At 36.3% G+C, this 14,897-nt stretch overlaps 1 protein-coding gene across 5 annotated transcripts in view; it reads right to left on the bottom strand.

The window, feature by feature from the left end:
- Positions 1–14,857, bottom strand: part of LOC139971690 (WD repeat-containing protein 64-like) — a 36,096-nt gene extending 21,239 nt beyond the window's left edge. The window contains exons 1-14 of one of the 5 annotated variants that reach the window (XM_071978382.1): positions 14,509–14,857; positions 10,696–10,913; positions 8,578–8,708; positions 7,909–8,014; positions 7,028–7,134; positions 6,743–6,775; positions 5,887–5,997; positions 5,253–5,464; positions 4,142–4,184; positions 3,466–3,563; positions 2,312–2,531; positions 1,589–1,715; positions 692–840; positions 162–285 (exon numbers count right to left, since the gene is read on the bottom strand). In XM_071978382.1, the coding sequence (XP_071834483.1) occupies positions 162–285; positions 692–840; positions 1,589–1,715; positions 2,312–2,531; positions 3,466–3,563; positions 4,142–4,184; positions 5,253–5,464; positions 5,887–5,997; positions 6,743–6,775; positions 7,028–7,134; positions 7,909–8,014; positions 8,578–8,708; positions 10,696–10,843 (1,609 nt within the window). In that variant the 5' untranslated portion in view covers positions 10,844–10,913; positions 14,509–14,857. The other 4 variants (XM_071978380.1, XM_071978381.1, XM_071978384.1 and 1 more) reach the window with 4 other exon arrangements.
- Between the last annotated feature and the right edge of the window lie 40 nt (positions 14,858–14,897).

Below are 14,897 nucleotides of genomic sequence, written 5' to 3'. Positions count from 1 at the left end.
AGGCTGAATGACAAGTGTCATTCAGCCTAGTAATCAGAATATCAGGCACTACATTCAGCCTCTGAAGAAGATCCTGCTAGGATCGACACGTCAGGCCCACTAATACTTTTACATATCAATAAAACGAATAGAAGATTTAAAGAAGGAGGATGGTTTCTTACCATCTACTGCCCCTGATGCAAGTCTATAACCAGTCTCATCCACGGCTATTGCTGTTACTTCCACATTAGCACCATGCGAGTCTTTTATCATGTAAACAAGCTTCCCTGTCTCCATTTCCCACACCTGTTAATGAATGGAAAGTACATTTCAAGCAAATGAAGTAAAAATTACAGACAGAAAGCTACTCATTCGTACAGAATTATTACCAGAACAAAACCACATGTGGGAACAAATTTATCATGAGCATATTACATACCATAATAGTTTCTACCCAGGTTCTTATATGCAAACAACATTGGACCTACTATCAAAGGTTGCAGAACTAGGCTTAGTATCGAACTAATTTAAAGGTTTTAGTAGACTAACAAACGTTCTCAATACATCTGACATCCACTGTGATACTGATAAGCTAAAGCAGGTTTAAATTTATATAAAAAAGCATATTTCAGGGTGTGTAAACTGGATTTCTGCAAATTCATTCAGATTTACATGCACTGAAAATCAGAATTTGCTGCAAATCAAATCTTACCTTTATAACAGATTCCGTACAAACTGTAATGACCTGGTTGAGTTCAGTGTTGTATAGAACCTGGCAAACAGGTCGGTCGTGGGTGTGTGGTACTTGCATGTTATCCTGAATGGTCCGTGTAAGCGGCCAAGCATCCAGGACACTCGAGGCTGTGTCAGAATAGATGATGAGTAGATTCATAATCTTCAGCTGTGTGTACATAGCTCTTTATATAATTGTCAAAGAACTTATTACATTTATAATGGAATATGAATGTTGATTAATGCCAGTTAATGCCAACTAATGTAAAATTTCACCAAAGCAGATACAATCAGGGTTATGTAACTGAAGAGAATAAGATGTGTTAGTCAGTGTACGTCTTTATAGTAAAATGTGGCTACAAAAAATAGCAACAAAGTTTAGGCTAATTAAATCTATAACAAATGAATTTTTCATCTGAATTATTGTATGCATGGGAAGAGAAAGACTATAGCTTGACATTTATGCAACATGGCAAGAATATTCTCACATTATCAATAAGTATGTTCGGAAAACCTTAGCTTTTGTTTTGTAAAACTTGTTTCTTTTCACTTGGCAAACCTTTAAAAGGGGTATCTTTAATTGAATAATTGGCTAGATGTAAGTGTATACACATACATGCCAGCAGGCTAGTGAGTATTTTTGAAGTGATATCATCATTTACTACTTTGCAAGTTAAATTTTGAAATTTCTTGTTTGGTTTAACATATATTCTAAGGTAATTATATTCTAAGCAAGTATCTTCAGATCCCAATTTAACAACTGGGGGTATTGCTGTAACCAACCTGACATTAAAGTTGCATGTTTCATCAGTAACACATGATTTCTTGGCATGACCTGAACGTTGCAACTTACTAATAGTACTGGCAATATCATTACCTGCTATGAGCCTCTCATGTTTTTCGTCAAATAAGATGTGGTGTATTCTTTTCTCGCCTGGCCGTTCTTCATTGTCAGCGAATACTTGGAGACTGGTCAGAGTATGAATATCCCAAATTCTAAATACCTGTGGAAAAAGACAGAAGATAACTGCCAGAGTGCTTCAATAATTCAAAGTACATTAAATACTACTAAATGAAAAAACAAATGAATGGCTCCACCTCACACAACATGATCAATTTGTAATACCTGTGGGAAACTATTAAACCATCGCAGGAACTTGACATAACTTGACAGGGCTAACAGTAAGTTTACCCTGTAACAATTATGGTTATACAGCTGTACTTAAAGCAGAACAGGAAATTAACAACATTTTGCACCCTTCTAAAAAGTTGTATACTAATCTATCACCTTAAAAGGAACCACTTCAAAAAGGAAAAGCTGCCACAAATGGCTCCAAAATAATTGCCTGCATCAAAGCTGAATCAATATAAGAGACTCTCTCTGCAGACAAGCAGTGCCTATTGCGTGAAATGCAGAGCATAATTATAACAACGTACGCAGCCAATGATTTTGCAGCCCGTTCATGGGTATCCAACTTTTGACATGATGCCTTAAAGCTTTGCTTTGATATCGGTTGTTCAATATTCACAATTATCACATGACCTTATGTGCAATGATATTACTTTTTTAATGCTGAAATGATACATTTCGCAGACTTACCCTTGCAGTTGACAAGCTAATCACATGTTGATCCTTCTCATTAACAGCTATATCTATGATGGTAAACAAATGACCAATCAGCTTCCCTGTTGGTCTGGTAAAGATGTGAGGGTGCCAAATGCGAACCATTTTGTCGTTTCCTCCGGTCGCAATCACATTTGCTCTGGAGCAAAATGCAAAAGCATTTACACCTCTGGGAATTGCAACTGGTCTTATGTTCCTTCGAAAGAAATAGAGAAATAGCTAGTTTACTGCTATGTGACGTTGAAAAAGATCGTATATATTTTAAGTTTGCTGCAATGCTTAAAGTTGAGAGAAGGTATGTTACCCTTTTAAGAGAATTTCCAACACTTTCTCAAGGGTTGCTATGTTAAATGAAGCCAGACCTAACCTGGACAAAGTCTGTTGTTAATGCCATCACTGTTCAAAATAACTATCAGCTAATTAGACTTTTTCAGCTTAGATAAAAAATATACCGTGGGGAAAATTTAACTGGGAATTTGAATTCTATTGCTGGGAAATGGGAAACACCTATGTATTAAAGTTTAGTAATGAAACACAAACAGCTGCTTATAATAGTTTAAATTAATCTCTTCAACATTTTTAAGTTTCTACACGTATGTTGAGGCTGACAGCTTCATCAAATGAGATTTTTTTCCTTCTCATCATTTTCCTCATCATTTTTCTCCTTTTTTTCCCCATTTTTGCTAAATTCTCTCCTATTTGTGTATTGGTAAACAACTTTTTTTCTCTTACATAGATTATTTTTTGCTATCCAGTTGTTTCTTTGTAATTTATTGGTGTTGATTTTACTGTTTCTTGCACTTTTCTGTCACTGATGTCTATGGGAGGTCAAACAGCACTAACAAAAACATTAACTAAAATAAAACAAAAACTGTTAGCAAACAACTTATCCACTAAGGAGCCTGTGTAAGAGAATGTGTTAAAGTGGGCGTGACATTTCGATCCTACTGTAGCAGAATCTTCTTCAGAGGCTGCATGGCCATTAGTCATTCAGACTCTGAAGAAGATCCGGCTAGGATCAAAACTTCAGGCCCACTTACTTTTGCACAAAACATCAACTATACCATTGTGCCTCCCTCCAATCATATCCCTGTGTTAACTATTTGAATTTAAAATAAAAGCAAGCTCACTGGTTATCTTTCAGTCGATCAATTGTCTCTAATATGAAAGAGCTCGTAGAGCTAGCAGAACAAGATGCAAAACACTCCAGATCAGGAAGGTACTTCACCTGAAGGAAGAAATAGGAAAAGGAGTTTTATAATCTGTAATACTGATGTACACAAAATAAATGACAACTCATAGCAGTATTACATCATGTTGTAGACACATTGTGCAGTACAGATCAAGGTCAGTGTGTTTTAAGAACCTTTGCAGTTTTGCTGGGTTATGTAAAATACAAACTTGTCGTTTGGTCAAAAAGTGACTACTGAACGATTACACCATAGAGTGATGTCTGACCTCACTGAGAGCCACTCTTCGATCGAAGAAAATTAGTTTACAAATTACATAGTGTTCGCAGAAGCTGTACGTACCAGTGATACTTTGACCTAAACATGGTATAGATTTATTGTATGTGCTACAATATGTACAAACTTAAGTTGGTTGAATGAATGCACAACAGGGCAGAGAGCTGCTATGGTTAAAAAACAATCACAAATCCATCACTTCCTTTGGTTAAATCCATACTAGGTTAAATCATTTTACCCATAACAAAGTTTCCTTGAAACAATATGGTTTATGTTAATAGAATATTGACAGAAATAAAAATGAGAGAATATTCAGTTTGGCACATTTTCTTCTACTTACCTTCAAAACCCAGTCATCATGGATTTTTCTTTTGTGAATTTCACTGAATGAAAAGAAATATTGAGATATGCTTAAATGCAAGTTTTTGTCTCCACATGCAATTTGGTTTTGTAACTTTGGGTGATCATCATTCTTGAAGTATTAGGAGGGGAGGAGACTTAGTGGAGCACAAGTAGGGTAGGAATAGGGAATGAGAAAACTGGGATGAGGGAAGGTGAGGGAGGATAGAAGTGAGGAAAACAATAGGATAAGGGGAGGGAAGACAAGAAGAGGAGAGGAGGGGAGGGGAGGTGAGGTGAGGTGAGGTGAGGAGAGGAGAGGAGTGGGGACAAGTAAAAATATTGGCCAATATACTGTATCACTTTAAAGCAATATTCAGGGCTTGAGCCAAATTTCATATGTCTTTTTTTTTTTTTAATTTCCTTTAGTTAGATATAAAATCAATAAACAACACTATTTCCATTTTATGGGTTACACTTATGGGTTACACAAATTTCAGAAATTGGCTCATATTTTTCTCTCTATTAATTTGCTGGCCATACTATAACAAATGGCACAGGCAAATAGTTGGTTTCAAGTTCAAGGCAAATAGTTGGCAAAGTTCAGTTTGCACCTCCTTTGTTTATTACTCTTTTAGAGACTCTTCTATCAAATATAATATGTTCTTCTTTTGTTCTTCTCTTTTATGTTCCACTGTATCTGGTTCCTAATAGTATTCTTACAGCTAAGCAAAGCCCTGGGTGTTGCTTTAACTCAAATCAGCTGGTTGTATTCTATAACCATAGCTTCTTTCCTACCAGATTCACTTCAATTTCTGGTGCAACATTGTGGTGTAAACAGTATATGGAAATGACAGCTTCAGCCCAGATTCTTATATGCAAAGAAGGACAGGCTATTCATCGTTGCTAATGAAAGCGTAGTAGGTCTACTGATCTCGAAATAATTGGTGATGTTTTCTTTGAATATTAAATAGCTTTCTCAAGATGTTAGGTCTCTGTTGTAAGATTTATGCAAGACACTAACAAGCTTATTTATGCTCAACCATCTTTGCTAGCCAGAGAAATATGTATAAACAGAAGAAAAGAAAAAACATAGTAAATTGTGGGCTCACTGGGTGAGGGTGGAAGGTTCTAGTATTAGATTCCCACTCTTCCTGTCAATCGATGCGTGTTTGGTGTTGAGATCTTTCGCGGCAATGGTAACCAGATTAACATATCCTTGGTCATCACCATATATGATACAGTCCTCGTGAAGGCTCTTGCTGTAAGGTACCTGAGTCATACACAGGACTGAATTGTCTAACGGTTTGATGCAAAAAATGCTCTGCAATACAACACAAGAAGTATCTTCATTACTCTAGATTTATTGTTAAACGTTTTGTTATGTGTTTATAGGTCTTATATATACCCAACAATACCTGTAAGCACTATGACACAATGGTGCTGGGAGATTCAATCATGTGCAAGTGATGGGATTTATTCCGCTACACAAAGATAATGGAACAACAAAAGAAGCTCCTCAAACAGGAGGTACTGGCATGTATAACACATCTATAACACATTTGCTACAAGTTGTCTTAATATGTGTAAACTCCATAATAGGTCAAATTGCATTGTATTTTGTGATCATTCTATAAATAATGATAAACATTAATGGATGTTTGGTAGGGTGTATGTGTGTGTGTGTGAGGGGGGGGGGGTATACCCCAGGAGGTTCGTGATTCCAAATCATAATAATAATAATACCTGATTTTTCCCTTTTGCACGGTAATCCCATATGCAGAGGCTTCTCTCTGACGTTATGGCTAACCGTCTCAATGTTGGCAAGTAGTCCACACCAGTGGTCCATGTTGTTTCCTTCAAATGGAATCAGTTGTTATAATCATATAGATATATTTTAGATTCATATGATTTTATTAAAACCAATCTATCAATCAAGAGAGCATTACTAAGAGAGCATTAAAGAGAGAGATAATGTTAAAACATAGTAGCAAGAACATTAATACTGACATTAAATAATATGAGAGTTGGTATTAAATCCCAAAGAGTAGAACATACAGAGGAACATTAATTGAATGATTGAGGAGACTACTAGGAATACTTAAGAAGAAAACTTGTGGAATAGAAGTCCCCGGAGAGCAAGAAAAGCAGGCAAAGGGGGGGAAGGATGGAGTGTTATTAATGACACAGCTTTGCAATGGTTAATATACTTGGACTGAAGTGTTTGTGGCAACTAAATTTCATGATTAAAAGCACCAAGACATGCTGAAATATGCAATAATACTCAACAGTAATGAAGATGATATTATGGAGTACAAGGGAGATGAAGTACCATTTTACAACCATATGAATATCATCCTTCATAAAATACGAGAAATAAATATATATATGCATATGATAGTTACTACATGTATCATAAAGATAATAATATAACGAACAGAACATTTACAACATAAGCTGAGGAGACAGAGAACAGATAATACTGCAGTATTCAATATTCCATCATAATCCGAAATGAGTGAGAATTTGCCAAATATAAGAAAATAAAATTACAGACAGGCCATCATAATATTTCATGAATTAATAGAAAACTGGTACTTACATTTAAGTCACAACAAGACACCAATTTCAAAGACTGTTGAAGAAGTGAAACAAAGAAAAAGCAAAGCATAATTTTTTTTTTTTGGCATTAATGAGAACTAAACATTGGTGTTTCCAAGTTCATTTTCCAGTAGTCAGATTATGTATCTTTTGCTGCCATTGCACTGATCAGGAATTGCTCATCTAAAAATACAGTTCAAGCTGTTTCATGAGCTGAGATCCATCATATAAATGTACAAACTTTACAGGAGAACTCTCTAATTTCTGAACTCTTAATATGACTGACCTTGCTATTCCAAACAGCGACGGCACCCTTCTGTGAGGCAGAGACATAGATGTCAATCTGAGGTGAACTCATCAGAGCATAGACTACATCTCTTCTCTTCTTGTCTCCTGTGTAAACAACAAACAACAACATATCATATCTGACACACGCCTCCATTACCATGATAGAAGTGGCATAGCCACAGAAGGTCTGCCAGTACAAATAAACAGTAACATTTGTCTGCTCGTAAGAAGTCCTCATGCTCATGATGAAGAAAAAGCTGACTTCTGGTTTATTTCTTAACCATGGACACATATTAACCAAACAATCGATGTAGTGTGACCCACTAGATTATTCTGGTGTCCAGAACGGAGCTGTTGCAGAAAAACTGACTAATGGTATATTTCTAACCATAAATTAGTATGAAACAATCACATGATGCAGTATAACCCCCCTAGATTGTTCTGGTTTCCGTTGCTTTACGATGAAAAAACACTGACTAATGGTTTATTTCTAAACCATGAATACCTATAATTAACCAAACAACCGATGTAGTGTGACCTACCAGATTATTCTGGTGCCCGTTCTGATTAGACTGCAAACCTACAATTCTGTCATCTCAGAACCAGCGTATTAATTTCTGACGATGTTACCGTATGTGATTAATATTCGTACAATTCCAAACAAAAACACAACAAAAAAGCTAGATATTGAATTACTAGCCTCTTTACAAATCTGTTCCGGCACTACCATTTATTTGGTGAGAACAAATGATAATAATACAGATAATTGGAAATCATCGATAAATTCTTCAATTTTTCTTCAAATCAATAATAATTTTTATCTTTCAAAGATAGAAATAACAACGATTGAAGGTGTTAAGTTGGACCAAAGAGTCATACCTGCTGCCTCCCCGATTTTTTGTTTCTTAGCAACCGTAAATACACTGATATCCTCATTTACCACTTGCTCGGGATCTTCATCTTCAGTTTGAAAATAACCAAAGATCTGCGAGAAAAGTGTAAACACAAACACAGATGTAAGCAAATGTTATTGTGAAGCTGAGCAACATGTGCATAGATCTAGTATTATCTATCATCATCACCATCAATGGATTAACATGTTTGACTTGGGACTCATACCTCATCTTGAACAACTAAGATGAACAATGATGAAGAAAACTGCTGGAACCCTACCAGTTGTACATCCTGCCTACCCATCCACCCCCCCCCCACACTACCAACCCCTCCCCGAAACACCATCATTAATTGGATTAACATGTTTGACTTGGGAATCATACCTCATCCATCATTTTGTAAAACTAAGGTGAAAACGTTTGTACCCTACCAGTTGTACATCCAGCCTCCCCATCCATCCCCTCCCCCCACCCCACAAAAGTAACAAGTAATATTCAAACTTGCACATATATACAAAACGCATATTAACCATGATGCCATTTTCAACACACACACAAAATATCCATCAATTGTCAAACCAGGTCCACTATAATTGTTTGCAACATGATGCAGTTTACAGCCAAATTGTGTTTCTTCTCTCTCTCTACATCTTACCTCACTCCAATCAACTTCTGCATCAGGGTTTGTACTTATTTTCCTGAATATAGCTTTAAGATCGGTACTTCTGATGTCTGGTCCGAAAAGTGCCCGGATGGCTTCACAGAATGTATCAAATCGAAGATTTTCTATGCAAGAAAGAGAAGACAGGACCAGGGGCCCATGCAGAGATAATTGAAAATTCTTGTGAAGATGATACTATATAACAGAATTGTACAAACTCTCCCCTTCAGTCATTGTATTAAAGAGTTTCAAAATAAAATAAAACTGTTAGCAAACTGCTTATCCGCTAGAGAACCTGTGTAACAGAATGTATAAAAGTAAGTTGGCCTGACGTTTCGATCCTTGCAAGATCTTCTTCAGAGGCTAAATGACAAGTAACAGTAACAGAAGGGACAAAAACATGCACAGAATACAGACAGGTTAATGAGCATGGTGAACAAAAAGAGATGGATGAAAGGGGAGACAAGGGATGGAAAGAGTAAACAGTAACACCTATAGTGATCATTTCTAATAATGGCAACTTTATATCATTATGTATATTAAACCTACAGTATAAAGTGATATTACATTATTTGTGTTTATTTACTGCAAATTGTGAATGTTCTATAGATTTGCTGTTAATTATCTGACAAATTTCCAGACTGCTTAATGTACACTGATTCACTGTTTCTCTTTTCATTGCAGTTTGATAATGTTGTACTAGCAACTTGACAATAGTTCTGTACAGCATTAAAAGGAGTAATTATTATCATTTCATTTCCTCAAAAATGCCAAAGTCCCAGACCAAAAACATCCTTAGTTATTAGGTGAAACTTACTACATGTTTCACTGGCATATAGTTTTTACTGAGAATTGACCAGATTAATTTCACAAGGCCATTTTGTGACAAAGCAAAGAAGATTGTTTAAAAAAATAAATTAAAAGAGTTCTAAACGGTCTCCTAATGAATATAAGACCTGTGCTTTGACCTAGCTATCCAACCCAGCAATGGCAGTGCACCTTATTCACTAATTTTTGATAGGGATGACATTACCTTACACACCATGGATACATCCTGGGTGAACAAAATACAACTGGGAAGTGACAGGGTAAACATTTGCACAGAAATGTGGCTTGTATATAAACTTAAATTTACAATATGTGAATTTTCTCAGCACAATTACCTGGTAAATTATAAACCAACTTAAAATGTTTCGATCCTTTACTACATATTAACAATTTTGCATTTGATGTTAACATGACACTAAAAGTGAAGAAAAGTTAAACATAGGGCTTTTCTGAATCATATTTAACATCTCTAGATATTACTATAGCAGTAAAGTTCATGGTCCACGCTTCATTCATTCTGTGTGATCGTGCAACAGACCGCATAAAGTATCAGCAATTGGTAAAGTGTGTATATTCTGTCTACTTATTTGTCTCAAGTTTTGACGGTAGATAGTTTGCTATTCAATCATAGAGATGGAGCAAACTTGATTGTTTAAAAATTCGATAATTTTAACATATGAAGTTGATTTAAAGGGTGTGAAGACTCGCGCAAAAAGAAACGTCTAATGCAGGTAATCTGACCTAGCTTCGAATGAGGTGTAACAGAAGTGTTAGACACCACCATCGATCCCAGAAAATAAACACACAGCTTGCTACCGCCGGTAATTAGACACTAGTGTACAGTCAGTACATACAGCTGCGGTCAATACCCACAGCGCAGTGTACAAACGATACAGCGATGGACATCTCAGGTCCAGCTAAAGATAACAAGGTATCACGTATCATTACTGTCTGCATTTTGTAGCGAGACAAACAAAACGTCACTTGCAAGCAACAGAAAGTTAACTTTTTCAGATGGCCGCACACAGTTTGGGGCTTGTCTTCAATGCCATTAAGCTTGTGCTACAAAAAGGCATGGCTACAACAGGTACAGCAGACGGGAATGATTGCAGGAACATGTGAATAGAACAGACAAGAGTTTGCCCTTTATACATTTTTTTTTATACGTTTTATGAACGCACATAACATTTTATTTATTATACTCACCATTTTCCTATTTATGATTTGTACTTTATGCAATTTATACTGGAATAAACGAAACAAACAAAAATGAATGATAATCACCATTAATAGCTTGCCGTCTCTGCTCTGCACTAGCTTCACTGTCTTGCTGTGTCAGCTCTGCGATCAAACTCTGAAACTGTCGCAATTTGATTCCAAATGTGGTGGAGGTGTAGGGCCTCGTCAAGGTCTCATCCAAATCACTGTCCATTGTGGATGGTGGTGACTTCTACGCCATCGGTCCGGTATTCTTGATGACTTGATTGACTAATGTCATGTAACTGTTGGTGAGGGTACAAAGCATTATTCATGAACATGAAACAAGTTATTGATGTTTATTTAACTTAACTGTTAGCTATGTTTTTTCTCCACTTTCAAGTTTAACTGAACCTTGATTGACCAGACTGCATGGTACAACATTAATGGGTTCATTGAATGAGGCCAATCTTTAATACTTAGTCAGTGCCATAGGTTTAAAAGCATGAGTCTAGTTTAGGCCTATCATAGTACTAGTTACTTAAAATTTACAAGTTATTTAATATAAGCCCACAAGTAAATTGCTTAGTTTGCAGATCCTTCTGGTTTAATAGTCCTGACATGATTTACATTGGACGAACATCTGACACACACTTAGGCATGTATACACATTTACTGTATGTATGGTGGTATATGGTAACTTCTTACGTTCCCTAAATTAGCAAACTGTTTTGTACATATATGCAGTGTACTACGTACTAGACACAATCATTAATTTTGTAATTTGTAGAACTTTCATGATATATTTCATTATTTACTACGAGTGGAATTATACAGCAGTCTTCAACAATTTAGGGAAATTTCACTGGCTTAGTAACAGGACCTTTACAAGTACAAATCTAGACCCATTTCCTCACCATAGCTAATCAGCTTCCATGATATATTGTAGGTAGCTGGATAGGTATTGGGAACCAAAAATTGACTTTGCCATATATTACTGATGCTCAATGACAAATGGAAAATTCTTTTGGTTGGCAAGAAATTCAACATTGGTTCTGATTTTCATCTGAAAGTTGTAATCTAGACGCTAGTAAAAGAGTGACCCATCCTAGAATTATTCTACTTATTTCTGACAAAATCTAATTAAACCATTAATCAAATCACACAGTTCAAGGATTGAACTACGTCATAATGCAACATTAGGTTTCAATTACTGCTTTCCTTTGAAAGAACAATTATAAATGCTCTTACTTAGTATTGCAAAGTTACAATATAATTGTACCATGCACTCTATCTAGTATTTTCGGTGAGTTTGCTTCCTATCCCTATGTTGCAGCACCCTATTCCCCTCAATGCAGAAGATGAGGCATCCAGGTAAACTTTTGTCAAATATTTGGTGTTTGAATTTGAAGTTGCATTCATCATTTCAATCAGATCTAGTGTAAGTTTTTGGTTTACATATGTGACATGGAATATTTGGTTAATTGTTTTAGGCATTTGATCCCCAGTCAGCAGCTTTTGTAATTTGTATCCTTAAAATCAAACATTAATCATATTTCTTCATGATTCACGTAGATTTTGACAAGAAAACAATTAACTGACAGCTGCTCACATAATACTATGGCTTTACAATTACAATACTTGGGTCACACTAATTAGCGTCAACTCACGACAACTCACGACAACTCAAGACAACTCAAGACAACAGGTTTAAAATAACATCAAATACCATCAAATACAATTGATGTTATCAGAGTATATCTGGAAACACGTTTAAAACTGACTGGAACCAGCGTGCATACAGATCTTTCACGGGAAAAAATGTTTTTGTCGTAAATATCGCCAACTTTTTTCTAACGTTGAATTGGACGACGTGATGCCATTGCGCTTGCGCAATGACATTGGACCGAACCATTACACTACAGGTAAGTGTAATTTTTCAATCGAGAATGGTGCCCACACACTGGTAACTTGGCAAAAGGCGACGAGCGCCATCTAATTTTACTTAACTACTTTTAATGACTGTTTTTCAGACAGAAACATGTCCAATATAGAGTTTATTGCGTTGGGAAAAGGTCTGAAGTTCATAGCAACTCCAGTAAAACCTAAACGAGGTGATCTTCTCAAGTCATTAAAAGACCTTAAAAGAAAAATGAGAATCCGCTTCATCATGCAGAATAAAATGCAAAAAGGGATTACAAAATTCCGTCTACCCTCCACATGGTCACCTAACATGACTTTTAGTAAAAACCTAGAGGACTACTTGGAAGCAACACAAACCGAAATGGCAAGTGTTACTATCTGAAACGCCAATAGCAACACGCATAAGGCGGAACGTTTTGCACTTAATGCAATTAAAAACGACCGCTCTATTATTGTCAAACCCTTCGATAAAGGTAGAGGCATTGCTTTAATGAATCACTCAGACTATCAAGCAGAAATTGAAAGGCAATTAGCTAGTCACCACTACGAAAAGTTAAAAAGTGATATGACGTTTCAAACTAAAAGTTTAGTCCAGGAAACACTAATTGATATGTTCTCTGCAAAAGAGATCGATAAAAGCACCTTCGAGTACTTGTCACCATATAGCCACAAAATCCGCACACCGGTCATATATGTGCTACCAAAAATTCATAAAGCACCCGGCTAACTCAAAATTTGCCGGTAGACCGATAATAAGTGGAAACGGATCACCGACCGAAAAAATATCGGAATTTGTGGACTATTTCTTGCTTCCTATTGTAATAAAACAAAGCACTTATGTGAAAGACACAAATCACATTCTGCAAATTTTGGAAGCCACCCCGTTACCAAAAACGGCAGTACTTGCTACACTCAATGTCGTCGCCATGTATACCAATACTCCCCAAGAGGAGGCATTACATATATGTCAAGAAGTCTATGAAAAGACGGAACAAAGCGAATATGGAATAAATAAAATATCTTCCATATCCATGCGCAAACTAATTGAACTCATCTTAACAAGAAACTGTTTCGAGTTCAATAACCAATTCTATCTAAAAAGATCGGTTGTGCCATGGGTAGCCAAGCCTCTCCGGAAATCTGCGATATCGTCATGCATAGACTTGAAAACCAGATTTTACCGACAGATAATAAAATCTTAAAATGGCTCCGCTATAGAGATGACATTCTATTGCTCTACGACGGTACACATCAGGAACTTGAACTTTTAGTAAAAAGGTGGAATGAAATTCACCGCTACTTAAAGTTTACGGTAGTAATATCAAATAATAAGAAGTATTCATTATTTTAAAACATTAAATAATTTGATTAGGAAAAAGTTGGCGATTTTTACGACAAAAACATTTTTTCCCGTGAAAGATCTGTATGCACGCTGGTTCCAGTCAGTTTTAAACGTGTTTCCAGATATACTCTGATAACATCAATTGTATTTGATGGTATTTGATGTTATTTCAAACCTGTTGTCTTGAGTTGTCTTGAGTTGTCGTGAGTTGTCGTGAGTTGATGCTAATTAGTGTGACCGCAATACTTACACTTACAAAAAGTTACAATATCCTTCTGCTGTAACTTATATGTAACTTGTAAACAAGGCAACTCTTAATAGTCAGTCTTAGGTGTTGGTAGTACTACCATTGGCCTTTAAAAGAACATTTCTACTCTAGTCTTAGCATCACGAAATTACCGTAAACCATCATCCCACATTGAAAATTTCAATAACATAGGGTAGGACTACTGTAGCCTAAACGGTATAACACTATTACAAAGCCTATGCCCCTGTTACTTAGTTAGCCTGTACTATAGATGGTAGGTATATTCCATACCCCCGATCCATAGGGCTAACGAGGCATACTAAAACAACTCACAATGCAGTTACTAAGGTTACTTGGGAAGCTTTATGCACTTGACACTAGTAATGACCTCTTAACTTTCATTCGGTGGCAGTTCCAGGATCTACCATCTATCGAGCTGCTTCATTCGAGAGGAAAATATAATTAAATTAGCACATGAAATGTAAGTATAAGTGAAAACCTTGTTTGGGCCTCGCTCTACAGAGCCGGAGACATCTGCATTACTTTCGAAGACGTTTTCCGAGGAATACAACTCGGCCAATCTTTGCTTGTGCCTATGTTTGCGTTAAGTGTCTGCATACTTATACCTGTGACTGCAAATGTTGTATGTTGTGTATGTACATTAAGACAAACAAGCGCACGTAATGAGGTCTAATCGAACGGCGCGGATTAGTTGAAGCATAGTTATTATTACTACCCCCACGATCGGTACGTACAAACAATACATGGGGCTCCGAA

The sequence above is a fragment of the Apostichopus japonicus genome, chromosome 8, assembly GCF_037975245.1.
Source record: "Apostichopus japonicus isolate 1M-3 chromosome 8, ASM3797524v1, whole genome shotgun sequence".
In the NCBI taxonomy this organism is placed as follows: domain Eukaryota; kingdom Metazoa; phylum Echinodermata; class Holothuroidea; order Aspidochirotida; family Stichopodidae; genus Apostichopus; species Apostichopus japonicus.
This window is presented reverse-complemented; position numbering and strand designations above follow the sequence as displayed.